General features: G+C 37.9%; 1 protein-coding gene across 1 annotated transcript in view; it reads right to left on the bottom strand.

Annotated features, from left to right (window-relative positions):
* The window catches only part of scfd2 (sec1 family domain containing 2), a 162,050-nt gene that overhangs the window by 71,646 nt on the left and 70,022 nt on the right, over positions 1 to 20,382 (bottom strand). Inside the window, exon 5 of the mRNA XM_052097906.1 lies at positions 5,733 to 6,030. Within this exon, the coding sequence (XP_051953866.1) occupies positions 5,733 to 6,030 (298 nt within the window). The remainder of the gene's footprint in view (positions 1 to 5,732; positions 6,031 to 20,382) is intronic.

Raw genomic sequence — 20,382 nt, 5'->3', positions numbered from 1 at the left:
CCAGCTGTGTTTGATTATACTGATTGGACTTGATTAGGAAAGCCACACACCTGTCTATATAAGACCTTACAGCTCACAGTGCATGTCAGAGCAAATGAGAATCATGAGGTCAAAGGAACTGCCTGAAGAGCTCAGAGACAGAATTGTGGCAAGGCACAGATCTGGCCAAGGTTACAAAAAAATTTCTGCTGCCCTTAAGGTTCATAAGAGCACAGTGGCCTCCATAATCCTTAAATGGAAGATGTTTGGGACGACCAGAACCCTTCCTAGAGCTGGCCGTCCGGCCAAACTGAGCTATCGGGGGAGAAGAGCCCAAAGATCACTGTGGCTGAGCTCCAGAGATGCAGTCGGGAGATGGGAGAAAGTTGTAGTAAGTCAACCATCACTGCAGCCATCCACCAGTCGGGGCTTTATGGCAGAGTGGCCCGACGGAAGCCTCTCCTCAGTGCAAGACACATGAAAGCCTGCATGGAGTTTGCTAAAAAACACCTGAAGGACTCCAAGATGGTGATAAATAAGATTCTCTGGTCTGATGAGACCAAGATAGAACATTTTGGCCTTAATTCTAAGTGGTATGTGTGGAGAAAACCAGGCACTGCTCCTCACCTGTCCAATACAGTCTTAACAGTGAAGCATGGTGGTGGCAGCATCATGCTGTGGGGGTGTTTTTCAGCTGCAGGGACAGGACGACTGGTCGCAATCGAGGGAAAGATGAATGCGGCCAAGTACAGGGATATCCTGGACAAAAACCTTCTCCAGAGTGCTCTGGACCTCAGACTGGGCCGAAGGTTCACATTCCAACAAGACAATGACCCTAAGCACACTGCTAAAATAATGAAGGAGTGTCTTCACAACAACTCCATGACTGTTCTTGAATGGCCCAGCCAGAGCCCTGACTTAAACCCAATTGAGCATCTCTGGAGAGACCAGAAAATGGCTGTCCACCAACGTTTACCATCCAACCTGACAGAACTGGAGAGGATCTGCAAGGAGGAATGGCAGAGGATACCCAAATCCAGATGTGAAAAACTTGTTGCATCTTTCCCAAAAAGACTCATGGCTGTATTAGATCAAAAGGGTGCTTCTACTAAATACTGAACAAAGGGTCTGAATACTTAGGACCATGTGATATTTCAGTTTTTCTTTTTTAATAAATGTGCAAAAATGTCAACAATTCTGTGTTTTTCTGTCAATATGGGGTGCTGTGTGTACAATAATGAGGAAAAAAAATGAACTTAAATGATTTTAGCAAATGGCTGCAATATAACAAAGAGTGAAAAATGTAAGGGGGTCTGAATACTTTCCGTACCCACTGTATATGTCCATTTATACACTCACCGGCCACTTTATTAGGTACACCTGTTCATCTACATATTCATGCAATTATCTAATCAGTCAATCATGTGTCAGCGGTGTAATGTATAAAATCATGCAGATATGTGACAGGAGCTTCAGTTAATGTTCACATCAACCATCAGAACGGGGATAAAATGTGATCTCAGTGATTTAGATAGTGGCATGATTGTTGGTGCCAGATGGGCTGGTTTGTGTATTTCTGTAACTGCTGATCTCCTGGGAATGTTACGAACAACAGTCTCTAGAGTGTACAGAGAATGGTGCTAAAAACAAAAAACATCTAGCAAGCGACAGTTCTGTTGCCGAAAATGGCATGTTAATGACAGAGGTCAGAGATGAATTGCCAGACTGGCCCAAGCTGACAGGAAGGTGACAGTAACCCAAATAACCACATGTTACAACAGTTCTATGCAGAAATGCATTTTTGAACATATAAGTCGAATATTGAGGCGGATGGGCTACAGCTGCAGAAGAATCTGTTTTGTTTACTATTCTGATGATAGTGAAACTTTGTAGTATAGCACTTTTCGTAACACTGTCTTCTTAAGATGATTTGCTTATGTTTTCCTCTTTTGTAAGTCGCTTTGGATAAAAGTGTCTGTCAAATGAATAAATGTAAATGGCAAACTAATAGTTTACTCAACTTGAGCTTAAGTTTGTAACGTTTTGTTACTGTTACTCTCTAAATCCTGAAGTTGTCATTAATAAAAAACATTTAATTGGTCCAAATTAAACAGTACTTGGACTGTCACATTTTTGGAATAATTACTCAAATATATACATTCTTTAAACTTTGTCATTGACTACTACTAACTCAAAATTATGATTACATAATTGTACAAATAATAGGAAATTGCGGCTGAGTGGAAAACCTATAAGCCCTTGTACTTGAATAAATAATTTGTGTTTGTTTAAAAAAAGGGAACTTATGTAGAAAAATAATACTTTTTTGTTTAAAAATGTGCAGTGTATATAGTTTTAATTATTATGACTATTTTTGTTGCACCATTCTCTATACCCTCTAGACTAGAGACTGTTGCGTGTGAAAATCCCAGGAGATCAGCAGTTACAGAAATACTCAAAACAGCCTGTCTGGCACCAAGAATCACATGCAATCATGTTTAATAATATATATATATATACATACCAGTATATAAATATATTATGTGGTTAAGTGTTAATATATGTGTCTTCTTAACTGTTATAAAACCAATTGTCATGATAATGGATGTGACGGTTGCATCTCATGTGCTTTAGTCTTGCACACAACCATATAGAAAGCCCACCTGAGGGGAATTATGCTTCATTAAAACACAGCTGTCTCAAACCCATTTTGTTTCCTTTTAGCGTTAATTTTATCCACACCAATTACAATGATGGCTCGCAATGAATGTCCTGTGAAGTGATGTACACTCACCTAAAGGATTATTAGGAACACCTGTTCAATTTCTCATTAATGCAATTATCTAACCAACCAATCACATGGCAGTTGCTTCAATGCATTTAGGGGTGTGGTCCTGGTCAAGACAATCTCCTGAACTCCAAACTGAATGTCAGAATGGGAAAGAAAGGTGATTTAAGCAATTTTGAGCGTGGCATGGTTGTTGGTGCCAGACGGGCCGGTCTGAGTATTTCACAATCTGCTCAGTTACTGGGATTTTCACGCACAACCATTTCTAGGGTTTACAAAGAATGGTGTGAAAAGGAAAAACATCCAGTATCGCGGCAGTCCTGTGGGCTGAAAATGCCTTGTTGATGCTAGAGGTCAGAGGAGAATGGGCCGACTGATTCAAGCTGATAGAAGAGCAACTTTGCCTGAAATAACCACTCGTTACAACCGAGGTATGCAGCAAAGCATTTGTGAAGCCACAACACGCACAACCTTGAGGCGGATGGGCTACAACAGCAGAAGACCCCACCGGGTACCACTCATCTCCACTACAAATAGGAAAAAGAGGCTACAATTTACAAGAGCTCACCAAAATTGGACAGTTGAAGACTGGAAAAATGTTGCCTGGTCTGATGAGTCTCGATTTCTGTTGAGACATTCAGATGGTAGAGTCAGAATTTGGCGTAAACAGAATGAGAACATGGATCCATCATGCCTTGTTACCACTGTGCAGGCTGGTGGTGGTGGTGTAATGGTGTGGGGGATGTTTTCTTGGCACACTTTAGGCCCCTTAGTGCCAATTGGGCATCGTTTAAATGCCACGGCCTACCTGAGCATTGTTTCTGACCATGTCCATCCCTTTATGGCCACCATGTACCCATCCTCTGATGGCTACTTCCAGCAGGATAATGCACCATGTCACAAAGCTCGAATCATTTCAAATTGGTTTCTTGAACATGACAATGAGTTCACTGTACTAAAATGGCCCCCACAGTCACCAGATCTCAACCCAATAGAGCATCTTTGGGATGTGGTGGAACGGAGCTGCGTGCCCTGGATGTGCATCCCACAAATCTCCATCAACTGCAAGATGCTATCCTATCAATATGGGCCAACATTTCTAAAGAATGCTTTCAGCACCTTGTTGAATCAATGCCACATAGAATTAAGGCAGTTCTGAAGGCGAAAGGGGGTCAAACACAGTATTAGTATGGTGTTCCTAATAATCCTTTAGGTGAGTGTATATACATACACTTATTCCCAATGCCCTTCCAGCTAACCATAAATGTTCCCGCCGGATTAGAATCTCACTTAAGATGGCTGAATACTGTGTGAAATCCACTTCAGAGAACCCTAACAGTCAATTAGAAAGCACTTTTGGCTTTTTCTTCTATTGAAAACATCAATGTTTTTTCATTTAGTTTAAAAGTTAACCATTGCAATAACAGTGATGTACCTTTATCATTATGTTAAATGATTTAGAGCAAAGTACCAGTCAAAAGGAACACATTTCCGGACACATTTGGTTACTGATGGGGTTTAAAGAGTAGGACATTGGGCAAAACAAAACACTGGTTTAACAGAAGGTGATGAGTTTCTCTTGTTGGGGTGGGGCCATCTCTACTGAACCCATAAAATCTTTGCCATTTTTAGCTGATGCATTTATTCAAAGTGACAAAGTACACTTACTGGAACAATCCCATTAGAGCTAACTTAGATTAGGATAATCTCTAATCTCTTGGTTACCAGACCAGTTAAACTTGAACCACAAAAACACTTACGCTATACTACCCCATTTATAGGCTATTAGTTGAATTATCTGTCTGTGTGTTCATCTTTTGCTTATTTTGTTGTGAAGTGGGGAAGTCAGTACAGCTGTGCAGTGGTTGTTTTAATGTTGGCTAAAGGTTACAGCACTAATCTCTGGTGTGCTGCACAGAGGGCCTGGGTATGGCAGATTCATGAAATGTCACTCAATGTTGTGGAATCTGTGTGATGATAATATGCCAGCACTTTACAAGCAACGTTGTACCACAACATTAAGTAGTTCTGTAGAGGTGTCATAAAACTGAATTGATAAGCCATTTTTGAAGTTAAGTCATAAAATAGCAGACACACACACACTCATCTGTACACATACATTAAATAAATTCTATATTTTAATTTAAACTCTCTAATATATTAATTTATTTTAATTAATTGTGCAATTTTGAAACATATGCATATAATTGTAATTGACATGAGATGAAGACTGAAGACATATCAATAAATGTATAAAAGCTGCTTTATTCTACATGGAGAGGGTCCCCTCATTCGAGCTGCTCTGTTACGACCACAAAACCAACAATATACACTTAATCTCAGTAACTGCTCTGTTATTCAACACTTTCCCTTAGGCTTAAAGTAATCATGGCTGACTATAAATAGTGCTTTTCAACAATGGCATCTTTAATGGAAAATGATTAAAATGATCTTTGTTGCTACAAACTAATAAAAAAGTGTGTAATTTATGTGCAACAAGTTGCAATAAAAAACAAAATTACAAAAATAATGACTGTTTGCAATCAGGTTCCAAAACATTGCAAACACAAACAGTATGGCCACAAACACACACCACTGTTTGAGTCAATGTTACTATGCCAGGCTTAAACAAACAGAGCAAAGTTGAAAGCAACATAGAGCCATAGTGATGATACTTTTCTGGGAAATCAACCCACAAATGGCATAATTATATTGTTCTTTGCACACTAAGCTGGTATAGAATAGAGTCTTTTAACATAGAACAAAATTACAAAAATATCCCCTTAAAATAAAGCTGTTCCTGCCATGGTATAAAGGCAATAAGTCACTCAAGTCTTGCATTGCAGTGATACTACATAGGTGGGTTGTTAAGCATGATGCAAATTAGTTCACTGTTTCACACTGTTTCTTGTTGCTTTAGTATAGCTGTATTGAGACAATGCTGAACCAGTGTTCCACCACTAACCTGTGATCTCTTGCAGCAGAGGGCTTAAACTGGTTTGTTGGGTCAGGTGAAGTGTCAGTGCTCCAATCAACTCCTTCTCCACCCGTTCCACCTGCTTGTCCTCTTCAGGGCCACCTGGGCATGCTTCTTTGGCCAAAGAGTACACATAAACCAACAGCACCAGCAGATCATCCACACTCAGCTCACCAAAACCCACTCCAGAGCCAGAACTAGAGTCAGAACCTATACCAGATTCACTGGACTTTACAAGGGGGAGAAGTTGCTTCAGAACCACTGCCAGGTTGGAGTCTCCCAAAGCCTAAAGAACAGAGACAAGACATTCATCAGCACTACTGATATTATTAAAAACTGAATATCACTTATATCACACTACAGCTGACATTTATCCAGTAGGAATTAAAAAGTTCCGCTGCAGTAATTTCCATGACATGATCAATCATTGTCACGTCTTCACCGCACTCACTCCCATATTTGTTATTTTCCACTTTTACATATGTTAAATTCTTTAGCAAATCAGGCCTGAAGGGAGCAGTAATTCATTCTGACCATAAACTAATAGCTAAATCAGATTAATGAACACATTTATGGATGGTTCTGCTAAAATATCCAATATAATCTTAACAAATTGTGAGGTGAAGTGTGTATTTATTTATTTTATGTCAAAATATTTTCTTCTATCCCAGTTTATTACAGTCAAGTATTTATGCCCAACCAAGGTGTAGTGAACTGCAGATGACCCTGAAAAATTTCCACAAATACTGTTTTTTTGTGTGCTGTGCCCATCTGTCTATTGGGGCACATTCAACTCTTAAAAAAAAACATGAGGACAGACTCTGGAGATACAGAGCAACATATTTTTCTGTGTGAGAATTAATTTCTGCTTGTGTCTCCCCTACCTGAGCTGAACTGGCCTAGCCTCAGAATCCCATATCTGAAAACTACAAAAATCATCCTCTGAGCACATCACATAATACATTGCAAAAATGCTTAGCCACACCAGGCCCCAGCGTGTGTCATCTTTCCTTCCAGGCATGAGCAGTCCACCTGAATCAGTTTTTGAGCAAACCATTATAGAAGTGAATTTATGAAGTGTGTTATTCTTTCAGATAAAAAGTTATTTCAGACCGTTAACTGCTTTAATGGACGAGATTGTCCATCAGAGTTCCAAGGTTTGGCACAAAGTGTATTTGGACACTACAGAATCGGAATGATCAATGGTGAACAAGAAAATAGCAATATAACACAAGCAAGAGGGTTATTGTTCTGGATATCAGCACAGTTGTGATTTGTTCATAGGCACAAGGCTGCAGTACAACTATTGCTGTGCTATTGCTTTTAAAAAACAATTCCATAAACAAGAAGTGCATATCGAGTACATTACTTTTAGAGTAACAATTTAGACACAATATAGCCAGTTATTTTGTTTATTTTTTGCTTAAACAATGAAAATAATTCCAAAAGAAGCCAAAGCAGGATCCATCGTTGCATGACCAGCAGAACAGTTTTGGACCATAAAGATCAGATCCAGGAAAAATCAAAGACTTGGAGGAAGTCCAGTCCCAATGGGCTAATTCAGATCGGCACTAAAGAGCCACATGTTTTCTGCCATTCTGTACAAATGTAATACTTTAAACATCATATTACCCACTAAGAATTTATGCAGATGCGAGTGAAAAGACTGGAAATTGAAACGTGGAATACTTCCACATTCTGGAAAAAGGTGGATATTTGTATTTTTTATGATTATAATTAATGCATATAATCAATAGTTTTATATTATTGTACTCACATTTTTTTATTAAATTATTGCCAATGATTCCTGAGAATGTTGTTCATTCCCTTAAAGTACACAGTCTTTGTACCACCCCCCATCAAATCAGAGTTTGCAATGCTGTGATTCATCTCAGAGCTAGCTGATTTGGTTCATGGCTTAGAAGTCTTTACTGATTTTTTTTTTTTAAATGCTTGTTAAAAAAAAATTAATGGTTATATGGTTTTGCACCAAGGCCACTGAAAAAAAAGTGAATGGTTACTGTTTTGCTCTATAGAACAGATGGTGAATGTAACTGAATTTCTCAAAGTAAATTACATTTCTTGATTTAAACTTTTCCAATCATCAAATCATTTACTCACTGTTAGACGTTAAATAACTGTTAAAGGTAAGCCTGTGTATGACGAACAAGTGTGTATGACGAATGTATTATCAGTTGGCACAGTGACAGCATGGCATACTGTAATTTGTGTATCATAGCCCAGATCTATATCCAAAGATGACTGCAATTCAAGGGAAACAAGAGAGAACTCCCTCAAAGCACTTTACTTAGATCAGCCTCAACCACTGTACACATTTTTATCTGTTTACATTGTGAAATCAAAACCACATAGAATTCTTGACACAAATATTTATGAAATAGAGCTTAGGCATTCTCTTTTCTACTTCATTTAGTGGTGAAGTAGGTGGAAGAGCTACAGACCCAGAACAAAGGTTTTCCAGTAAATATAATGTGATTCATTGTCTTAAAAACTTGGCATGGAGATGCTGAAGAAACAGCGAGATGTAATGGGCAAAACATATCTCTCTTGTGCATGTTTATATAGAAAAACAAAACAAAACAAAGATTGCATTTAAAAGATGACCAGTAGTCCTACATGCTAATTATTTATGTGAACATTTGTAATTTAAGTGAATTGTGAGTGTTCATACATGGTTGTACTTGTCTCAGTGTAAAGTATGTGTGCAACATGTTTTTAAAGCTCCTTCTCTGTGTTCAGGGATCTAATGGTGTGTGTTTGTGTTCTTAAGAGCACCTGAAATCTACGTGTGGGTCATGTGCAGCTAATTGGTTTGTTCATAAAACAACCTGCTGAGACACACATATGTGAACCCACATACACACAGGAGAAATAGGCAGAGATATCAAATTTACAGCTGTTGACGTAGTGTTCTGTGTAGGATTGCACCAGCTGTGCGTAAGGTCTTATGTAAGTTAGGACGTAAAGTTCACACTAAGGGCTTAGTAACTACTAGTTAGTTTGTAACTATAAGTCAGTGCTTAATTTGGTTGCACCACCTGTTCTTAAGGCAAGATTTAACTAGTAGGTCATAAGCTCTCCGTAATGCGTAGAAGCATAATATGACGTTTACCTGTATTGATCCAATAAACGGCCTTCACATTTGTACACAGAAGTGTTAAAAAGCCTTGAATTTCAGTTTGATTTTGTTAATGTTGATGTTCAAACCTTGTTTGCTCATGTAACTGTCAGCTATAAATTAAAACCCCATTGAAATACATTAAGTAATAAAAGTAGATTTGATAAATAGTATATTTGCCCTGTGTAAATACCAATATATAGGAACAGTATCTAAAATAAATAAGAGGAGATAAATAAATACTAATACAACAGGCTGGAAAAAAAGACATTTATTCATTTTAATATCCTATTTATCTAAATATTTTCAACGTGTTGAAACTTGAAACTGGGCGACGCATCCTTAAAACTGCACCACTAGATCAGTTTCATGCTGAAGAGCCTCTTAAAAGATTTTTTTTATTTATTTTTTTTGTCTCTCTCCTAAATGCCAACATTGTAATGTATGTCGAAAGGACATACTTACTCCTGGCAGTCTTCCGTAAATATTTAGTTTATATGTAGGTTTTACGTCCTACCTAAGTTTAATGGTGCAATGCTCACAAATTTAGTAGTGCGTAAATTGTAACTTAATGCCCATTTACGCCACAACTATGCTAAGTTTTAACTTGCGTATAGCTGGTGCAACCGGTTTTTCACCGTTATTTCACCCAACAGTGTCCAGGAGCCAGTTAAAACAAATAAAACAGAAATTCACAAATACAAATTTGAAGGCTGTTTATTGGATCAATACAGGTAAACATCATAACCAAATTAAGCACTGACTTAGTTACAAATTATCTAGTAGTTACTAAGCCCTTAGAGTGAACTTATGTATTAAAGTCTATAACTTGTATAGAGGATGTCCACACAGATCCTAAAAGAAAGTGTTAAGTGTAATGATAAACATGCTGAAATCAAATTACACTATTCCCCACACTGTATTTTGTAACTGAAACTGACTTGCCTGGTATTATTTATGTTATTTCAATGGCTCTATAATGAAGTACTGTAGAGCAGGACTTTCAGCACTTAAAGGGATAGTTCACCCAAAAATGTTAATTCTCTCATCATTAACTCACCCTCACACCATCCCAGATGTATATGACATTTTCTCTGCTGAACTCAAATTAAGATTTGATACAATATAAGTGAATGTGATCAGACTTTTGTAACTCCAAAAACCACATAATGGAAAAATAAAAGTAATCCATATGACTCCAGTGTTTAAATCCATATCTTCTGAAGCAATATAATATGTGTGGGTGAGGAAAAATATATATATTTTTTACTTCAAAATCTCCACTTTCACTATATATATATATATATATATATATATATATATATATATATATATATATATATATCACACACTGAAAAAAAAGTATTTTTCTGCTTCTTCAGTTTACTTAATGGACTAAATCAACACAATTCTTGGTCATTTTGTCAAAACTTGATTTCATTGTGTTCTATCCATTTCAGTTAGTAAAATTTAAGTTAATTTAATCCATTTGAGTTGGGACAACAAGCATACTTTGTGTGGTGTTAATATAGCATTGATAAAACTGGGCAGGAGATTTCCATTTCCCAGCATGTTTTGCATGGGGCTGGATAGTGAGAACAAGTGTTGAAATTAAGTGTTATTTTATGCATTTTTGAGCAAGATGAGAATAGGAAGAGATTCATAATGTTTAATGTTCAGTTATATTGGTATTTTAAAAGAGAGTCTGTTATGCTGGAGTATTGGGGTTTACCATTGTGGTGAATAATGGCACTTGTGTTTAGGTTTCAAATGATACCTGATAAGCAGTATTAACAATACAACATTTTCACTGTCCTTACACTTGCGGTGAGCAAGTATAGCCTAATGATTAATGAAATAAATTAAGTTGGTCCAACATAAGAAAAGTTATCAAATAAAGCTTAATAAATCAAGTTTGATTAACCTAATGGAGTTGAGTAAAACTACTATAGTAAATTAATTTGACCTTATCCAACTACATTATGTTGGCTCAACAAAACTGTCTTAAACTGAATGAAAGATGAAATAAATTAGACTAATAAATTACTTGTAAAACTTTCAACAATTAAATTAAGTAAAGGTAATGACTGAATCCCAATACACTATCCCAATTCACAATACAGTTCATAAATAATCGCAATATTACTGTATAGCGAACCAGAAATAATCCCCTGGTCCCTGTTGATTCCCACTCCTACCCTACACAAGGAGCCGGTTGCATAAAGCTGCTTTTAGACTAGTCTAAAAGTTACTTAGTTGTCTAAAATGTTGGTCTTAACATTTTCAGTCAGTTGCATAAAAAATTGGATCTGTCTAATTTAAGACAAAAAATGACAGCACACCCCTAGGCTAACTTTTGTTTACATTCTATGTTGCCATGGAATATAACTGTGAGCTGAGCTGGTGGGGGCTTCAGTTCAGGGCTGAAAGGGGCTTGAGTTGAGACATTGTAGAAGACTTTGACTTCTATAATGGTGACAATATTCCTTAAGTTTTGTTTATTATTATTATTATTTGGGTTAAAATCACTAAATTTGTTCATTACAATCGATTTTGAGGCACGGCATTCTTCTAATAAGCAAATATTTTCAGCCAAGGAAAAGTGTGTTGAACACCCACTGTCGGACATCTATTTAAGTTGTTTAGTGTATTACTTTTACCACAATACAATGCGAATTAGTCTTACTAAAGACAGCTGTGAACTTGTCTTATGCAACAGGCTTTCTCTGGCGACTTTAGTTAGTCAGACGAATTGTTATATGCAATTAATGGCTATGTTTATGAACCAAGGTCTTGAAGTTCAGTGTAAAATTTGGTGTCAGTTGTACCAGGACAGGAAATTAAGTGTGGGGTTAGGACTGTTGAAACTGTACATGAATAAAAATGCAGATTTAAATCACTATTAGATAACCACCCACAAACAGTATGACACATGCAGTTAAGTTAAATGGTTGGATAGAAACCAGCTAAAGTATTTCTTGGTAAAGACAGCATGCAGAATGCAACTCATCAACAAAATCAAAAAACCCAAAAGAAGTGGTGTGGTATTTCTGTAAAACACCTAGTGTAGTAGGAGAAACTGTCAGTGTAATGGCAGTCTTTGGCTTAGTTTATATAGAAAAAGGCAAGCATGGTGCTAACTCTAGCATAGGAAACAATTATCAACAGCAGACACCGCCGTTTACACATTAGTGCCACTATTAACCACAATTATCTAATGGAGCACTCTTGGCAATATGCTATTATAACCATTACCTGTAATTATTGATAAATGCTATTATACATGACTCTTTTTACTCAACTAGGTATAAATGCCTTGGTAAACAATGTAAACAAGTTTAAATTTAAAGCTGAAGTGCACAATCTTTTCGATATTATAATACTTACTCCTAACATGCAGAGAAAACAGAGACAACAAGTAAGTCATTTGTAGGATGACTTTCCAGAACGTGTAAACACTAGATTAGGGCATTGTTTGTTTGAGTCCAGACCAGCCTGACTTAGCAACAACGGTTCAACCAACTGACCTTCATACAGTCTGCATATCGTCACATCTGGCTCAGAATAGTAGCATAATTTAAACCTCCTCCTTTAGTACTGTCAATGGGTGATAGCTAATTTTTTTTTATAAATATATTAAACTAACTTAGATGCACTTGACAAAAAAATTTATAAAATAAAAATCCAATTGTTCCTTTGGCTTAATGCAGCTCTTCACTGTGTGTCAACTTTCATTTGAATGTACAAAAGTATCGAAGCGAGGCAATTATCAGGGCAAAGTGTTTGCGGTTCATGGGGAGCTGTGTGCTGTTCAGGTTTCTCCCAGAGGATTAATGTCCTCAACTCACGTCCGAACAAAGCATTGAAACCCATAATTGCATTGAAGATTGTTAAACATAAACATGTTTTCACTATTGCAGAAAGTTAATGTCCCAGTTGTAGACACTGTGACATTTTCATCTAATTGACATATTTATTTACATTGCATTCACATTTCATGAATGGATTTGGTCGCCAGTGAACGCTTCCCCAATTTTCACACTCAAACCGTGAGGATATTCATGAATTCGGAAGTAACTTGGAAAACACGTTTACCACGATTAATCCAGTTAATTCTGTAATCAGATTATGGGATGGAAATATTCCCTAATATTTTACATACCTGAAGATTATATTAAAAAGAAAACGAAAGCAATGCAATTATTATCATTACTCATAATCATTTAATCTTTTCTCAAGTTTTTGGTGAAATACTGCATACCCCTGCCTTATTCTAATTCTCTTTAATGAGTATATGAATATATATATATATATATATATATATATATATATATATACAGTGAGGAAAATAAGTATTTGAACACCCTGCTATTTTGCAAGTTCTCCCACTTAGAAATCATGGAGGGGTCTGAAATTGTCATCGTAGGTTCATGTCCACTGTGAGAGACATAATCTAAAAAAAAAAATCCAGAAATAACAATGTATGATTTTTTTAACTATTTATTTGTATGATACAGCTGCAAATAAGTATTTGAACACCTGAGAAAATCAATGTTAATATTTGGTACAGTAGCCTTTGTTTGCAATTACAGAGGTCAAACGTTTCCTGTAGTTTTTCACCAGGTTTGCACACACTGCAGGAGGGATTTTGGCCCACTCCTCCACACAGATCTTCTCTAGATCAGTCAGGTTTCTGGGCTGTCGCTGAGAAACACGGAGTTTGAGCTCCCTCCAAAGATTCTCTATTGGGTTTAGGTCTGGAGACTGGCTAGGCCACGCCAGAACCTTGATATGCTTCTTACAGAGCCACTCCTCGGTTATCCTGGCTGTGTGCTTCGGGTCATTGTCATGTTGGAAGACCCAGCCTCGACCCATCTTCAATGCTCTAACTGAGGGAAGGAGGTTGTTCCCCAAAATCTCGCAATACATGGCCCCGGTCATCCTCTCCTTAATACAGTGCAGTCAGCCCTGTCCCATGTGCAGAAAAACACCCCCAAAGCATGATGCTACCACCCCCATGCTTCACAGTAGGGATGGTGTTCTTCGGATGGTACTCATCATTCTTCTTCCTCCAAACACGGTTAGTGGAATTATGACCAAAAGTTCTATTTTGGTCTCATCTGACCACATGACTTTCTCCCATGACTCCTCTGGATCATCCAAATGGTCATTGGCAAACTTAAGACGGGCCTTGACATGTGCTGGTTTAAGCAGGGGAACCTTCCGTGCCATGCATGATTTCAAACCATGACGTCTTAGTGTATTACCAACAGTAACCTTGGAAACGGTGGTCCCAGCTCTTTTCAGGTCATTGACCAGCTCCTCCCGTGTAGTTCTGGGCTGATTTCTCACCTTTCTTAGGATCATTGAGACCCCACGAGGTGAGATCTTGCATGGAGCCCCAGTCTGAGGGAGATTGACAGTCATGTTTAGCTTCTTCCATTTTCTAATGATTGCTCCAACAGTGGACCTTTTTTCACCAAGCTGCTTGGCAATTTCCCAGTAGCACTTTCCAGCCTTGTGGAGGTGTACAATTTTGTCTCTAGTGTCTTTGGACAGCTCTTTGGTCTTGGCCATGTTAGTAGTTGGATTCTTACTGATTGTATGGGGTGGACAGGTGTCTTTATGCAGCTAACGACCTCAAACAGGTGCATCTAATTTAGGATAATAAATGGAGTGGAGTTGGACATTTTAAAGGCAGACTAACAGGTCTTTGAGGGTCAGAATTCTAGCTGATAGACAGGTGTTCAAATACTTATTTGCAGCTGTATCATACAAATAAATAGTTAAAAAATCATACATTGTGATTTCTGAATTTTTTTTTAGATTATGTCTCTCATAGTGGACATGCACCTACGATGACAATTTCAGACCCCTCCATGATTTCCAAGTGGGAGAACTTGCAAAATAGCAGGGTGTTCAAATACTTATTTTCCTCACTGTATATATATATATATTTTTTTTTTTTTAACAATAGTCTTACACTCTGTGCTATGGGCATCGCCACGGACACAGACGGAAGTTGTCAAATGCTACAAACGGAAGATTCCGCTTTGCGAATGTGGAAGTGTGATAAAGGTCTTTGGCGGGAGTTTGGGCAGGGAATTTCTGTTTGTTCGACCAATAGAACATGGGGAAGTGTTCAGGGAACCCATTTGAAACATTATTTTTGCCATTTTGTTTGGTGAAACTAGTGGTACAGAAATTACACAGTCTATTCAATATACTGCTGTACTACTGTATCTCTTACTGTATTTGAATACACTGATCAGCCACAACATAAAAACCACCTGCCTAATATTGTGTAGCTCCCCCTCGTACCACCAAAAAAGTACCAACCCACATCTCAGAATAGCATTCTGAAATGATATTCTTCTCACCACAATTGTAGAGAGTAGTTATCTGAGTTACCGTAGATTTTTGTCAGTTCAAACCAGTCTGGCCATTCTCGGTTGACCTCTCTCATCAACAAGGCATTTCCATCCACAGAACTGCTACTCGCTGGATGTTTTTTTGTTTTTGGCTCCATTCTGAGTAAATTCTAGAGCCTGTTGTGTGTGAAAATCCCAGGAGATCAACAGTTACAGAAATTATCAAACCAGCCCTTCAGGTACCAACAATCATTCATGCGATTATCTAATCAGCCAATTGTGTGGCAGCACTGCAATATCTAAATCATTCAGATACAGATCAGGAGCTTCAGTTATTGTTCACATCAACCATCAGTATGGGGAAAAAAGTGTGATCTCTGTGATCTGGACTGTGGCATGATAGTTGGTGCTTGATGGGCTGGATTGGGTATTTCTGTAACTGCTGATCTCCTGTGATTTTCACACACAAAAGTCTCTTGAGGTGTCATCAGCTAGTGATTGAAACTGACTGTTCAGTTTAGCCCTACCCTTTGTTTCTCGTTCATTCACGTGAGGCTGCCGGACCACGCCTGTAATGTCTTGCTGTCTCAGACAGGAAATAAACTCCAGATGGGCCTCTAGAGGAAGATGACCCTGCTGTGTCAGTTTGTGTGAATGTGTGAGAGAGTGTGTACCTAGTTTGGCACTAACCAAAACCAGGTGATTTTGTTCATACAATGGAGCCCTTCTATGGCCCTCAGGGCAGCAGGGACTCTGGGGTAAGATAATGGGAGATGGGACACTGTTGTTATGGGCACGTAGCTAAAGGAATGATGTTGATGTGTGTAGGTTTGATGCTTGAAGCCTTTAATGTGGTTGAGTTGTAAAAACAGAATATCCTAAGAATACCTTCATTGAGAGGTTACAACTGGCCAAAAATAAGGTCCTAAAGGAGATTCTAAAAGCCACATTGGATACCACTGAAAGGATAAATAAAGTATTTGTATTTTGTATTTTTAATACAACGACAGCTCATAGTGAAAATCGCGGTTAAGCTCTAAAGGGGGAAAAACAACAAAACAGAAAAGTAGTCCATGACTAGAAATCCCAAATATGACTGATCCGTTTGCAGTGGATCAGGAGTTAACAGCTCACTAGAGGGGAATAGCATAGTGAATAATGTCCAATGTAATTTGGTTTATTCCTCACACCAAGCTATCATTTGACTTTAGAAGTCTTAATTTTTGTTTCACAAAAAAAGTCAAGCAGATTTGCAATTATATGACACTGATGCACACAAAAATACTAAGATTAAATATCAGTAGACAGAAATATCCATCACAAGGCAGTAAAACCTCACTATGATATCATCCATTAGGACAAAAATGTGCAAATTGAGAATGTCACAGGTTACTACTTTCTACCATAGTGAGTCATTCACATTAAAACACCATACGGAAATGGTCTCAAAAAGACAAAACACACTCGTTACAAATCATTACTCCCATTACAAATCCTAAAAACAATGGCATGCAAGGAAGAAAAACAAAGATGGCGTGTTGTCAAGAGTCGCCACTCAACCTCAACATTCCTGAAGCTTGATGGTATGTGGAACCGTTTGATCCTGTCACACAACCATCCCAGCCTCAAATGTTGATGTCAGGGCTATTGAGAGAAACGGATCGAATCAAATCAAAATGGATAAAAAGGATGGGATTCATTTTGAAAAAAAAATATTTTTGAAATCAAATCATTGAACAATTTGCAAAACAGAAATATATTAATTTGAGTCACTAAGCATTTAATACTTGTGTATGTTCTGTGCCAACAGTGTCACTAAACAAAAATGGTGAAAATTATTATTGTTTTTAAACAGGTTTCCTGAACACTCTACTTGTCAGCCACTGGTTAGCTATATAGATAGTCCCACCCCATAATCATGCCAATGGATGAGCCAACATTGATGTATTGGGCTGGTTGGAATACTTAAAGCAATGTTTTCATAGCAACAGAGTAGTATTTACACTTTTTGGTGAAATCAGACAACAAATGGTTTACTTATAGTTGTCAGTATAGTAGGCTGGGATATTACCATAAATGTTTGAATGTTTGAAAAATCAGCTCAATGTGCACATTCTCAGAGTAAGGGGCCGACGTAAACATGTTTTTAATTGAATGTTAGTGGTGATGAGTCTCTCTGTTCAGTGTCATTAAAAAGACATCGTATCAAGTTAAAAGCCTCTTAAGCTCCATCAGGTTGGATGGGGAGCGTCGGTGCACAGCCATTTTTAGATCTCTCCAGAGATGTTCAATCGGGTTCAAGTCTGGGCTCTGGCTGGGCCACTCAAGACATTCGATTGTCCAGTAGCCACTCCTTTGTTATCTTGGCTGTGTGCTTAGGGTCGTTGTCCTGTTGGAAGATGAACCTTTGCCCCAGTCAGAGCACTCTGGAGCAGTTTTCATCAAGGATGTCTCTGTACATTGCTGCATTCATCTTTCCCTCGATCCTGACTAGTCTCTCAGTTCCTGCCGCTGAAAAACATCCCCACAGCATAATGCTGCCATCACCATGCTTCACTGTAGGGATGGTATTGGCCAGGTGATGAGCGGTGCCTGGTTTCCTCCAGACATGACGCTTGCCATTCAGGCCAAAGTGTTCAATCTTTGTTTCATCAGACCAGAGAATTTTGTTTCTCATGTTCCGAGAATCCTTCAGGTGCCTTTTGGCAAACTCCAGGTGGGCTGTCATGTGCCTTTTACTGAGGCGTGGCCTCTGTCTGGCCATTCTACCATACAGGCCTGATTGGTGGAGTGCTGCAGAGATGGTTGTTCTTCTGGAAGGTTCTCCTCTCTCCAGAGAGAAATGCTGGAGCTCTGTCAGTGTGACCATCGGGTTCTTGGTCACCTGCCTGACTAAGGCCCTTCTCCCCCGATCGCTCAGTTTGGCCGGGCGGCCAGCTCTAGGACGAGTCCTGGTGGTTCCAATCTTCTTACATTTACGGATGATGGAGGCCACTGTACTCTTTGGGACCTTCAATACTGCAGAAATGTTTCTGTAACCCTTCCCCAGATCTGTACCTTGATACAATCATGTCTCTGAGGTCTACAGACAATTCCTTGGACTTCATGGCTTGGTTTGTGCTCTGACATGCACTGTTAACTGTGGGACCTTATATAGACAGGTGTGTGTGCCTTTCCAAATCATGTCCAATCAACTGAATTTACCACAGGTGGACTCCAATCAAGTTGTAGAAACATCTCAAGGATGATCAGTTGAAACAGGATGCAACTGAGCTCAATTTTGAGTGTCATGGCAAAGGCTGTGAATACTTATGTACATGTGATTTTTATTTTTAATAAATTTGGCAAGATTTCAAACAAAATTCTTTCAAGTAGTCATTATGGGGTATTGTTTGTAGAATTCTGATGAAAATAATGAATTTAATCCATTTTGGAATAAGGCTGTAACATGAATACATGAAAACATGTAACAAGCGCTGTGAATACTTTCCGGATGCACTGAACTTGAGCTACCCTCCTGAACTACGGTACACATTTGAAGTACTGCAAGTTATTTCTGGAGCAAGATGGCAACAAGCTATCTAATAAAGCACAAACACTGAAGACCAAGCTCTTCTCTGATGTGCTATTCTAAGAATTGTTTGATTAGATACCTTTAAATGCCAAGTTTTAGAAAATGGCAATAGTTTGACCTTTCTGCCATTTTGTTGCGCAATTCCATAATGTGGGTTATGCTTTTGTTCAACTTTATTTATCCATGTTCGAAATGGTTGAAAAAGCTTACAGTTGCAAGCTGCTTATTTCCTGAATGGTGCTCATCTGTAATTTTCAGTAAAAGTTAGAGAGTTATACCTAAGGGGCTCAGGTGGTAGAGAGGGTTGGTGGTTAAATTCCCGCCCACATGACTCCACATTCCGAAGTGTCCTTGGGCAAGACACTGAACCTCAAGTTGCTCCCAATGGCAGGGTAGCACCTTGCATGGCAGCTCTGCCATCATTGGTGTCTGAATATGTGTTAATGGGTGAACGAGACGCAGTGCAAAGTGCTTTGAATACCGCTAAGGTCAAAAAGGCGCTATTATAAGTGCAGACCATTTACCATTTATACCTGTCATTTGATAATTGTCAGATGCCTGTTCTTAGTCTAAATCATACTCTGCCATCTGTACGTTTTAACCTCATATAGGATTTTGTAAAGGCTTTTATTAATAGTACTATTTTTTAGAACTATTATTTACCTTTATAGCAATTTAAAAGTCATTTTCAGTTTCAGTGATGAGTTTGCACTAGAAGTTTTGACTCTTAAGAAGCATGATGGCTCTAAAAGTAATTTGGTTTTGGAGGAAGTAAGAGCTGCAAGCTGCCCATTTCAAGGACGGTGCTCGGCGTATCTTTACTTTTCAGTAAAATTTGTGTCTAGTATTAATATTAATAACTAAGCATGTTTTTAGATTAATTTTTTTTTTAAGAGGATAAAGCCTTTTTACATTTGTCAAGTTTTCTAAAATATTGCATTGTTTTTCAGCTTCAGTGTTAATGCATTTGCACAAGTCTAATTACTCTATTGCATGTAATGATTGGGCAGACTGTATAAAACACTGTTTATTGCACTTATGTTTAACAAATACAGTTTGAGCATTTGTTACATATCTTTGTTGTCTTTTTATGACTCATTACAAGACAATCACAAAAAAACTACTTTGTTCAATGGACTAAATTTAAATAGAAACAATTTAGTTAAAGTAACTAGAACTAATTGGATGGAACCATTGTCCATGATTTCACCAAGTTGTTTGAATGAAATCTTCTTATGTTGGTTGAGTGAAAAATATTTGGAGATTTTAATAGACCAAAACATGTTCAGAAAACATAACCAATTTAAGTTACAGGGAAGTGATTAAATTGATTTGGTAGGACATTACTATTTCACATAGATTCTTCCTCATTCAGTTGTGTTGTCACAATACAAGGTGTTTGCATAGATTAAAAAAATTACTTTAATGTAACTAAAAAATCATTTGTTTGTGTGGAACCATGGTCCATAATTGAATTGAGTTAGTTTAAAGTACAAATTTTTTTGAGAGCATAAGACTCCAGATCAAGGCAAAATTTGGGCTTCCCTATCTTAA

This window comes from Xyrauchen texanus, chromosome 30 (assembly GCF_025860055.1).
Source record: "Xyrauchen texanus isolate HMW12.3.18 chromosome 30, RBS_HiC_50CHRs, whole genome shotgun sequence".
Taxonomy (NCBI): Eukaryota; Metazoa; Chordata; class Actinopteri; order Cypriniformes; family Catostomidae; genus Xyrauchen; species Xyrauchen texanus.
This window is presented reverse-complemented; position numbering and strand designations above follow the sequence as displayed.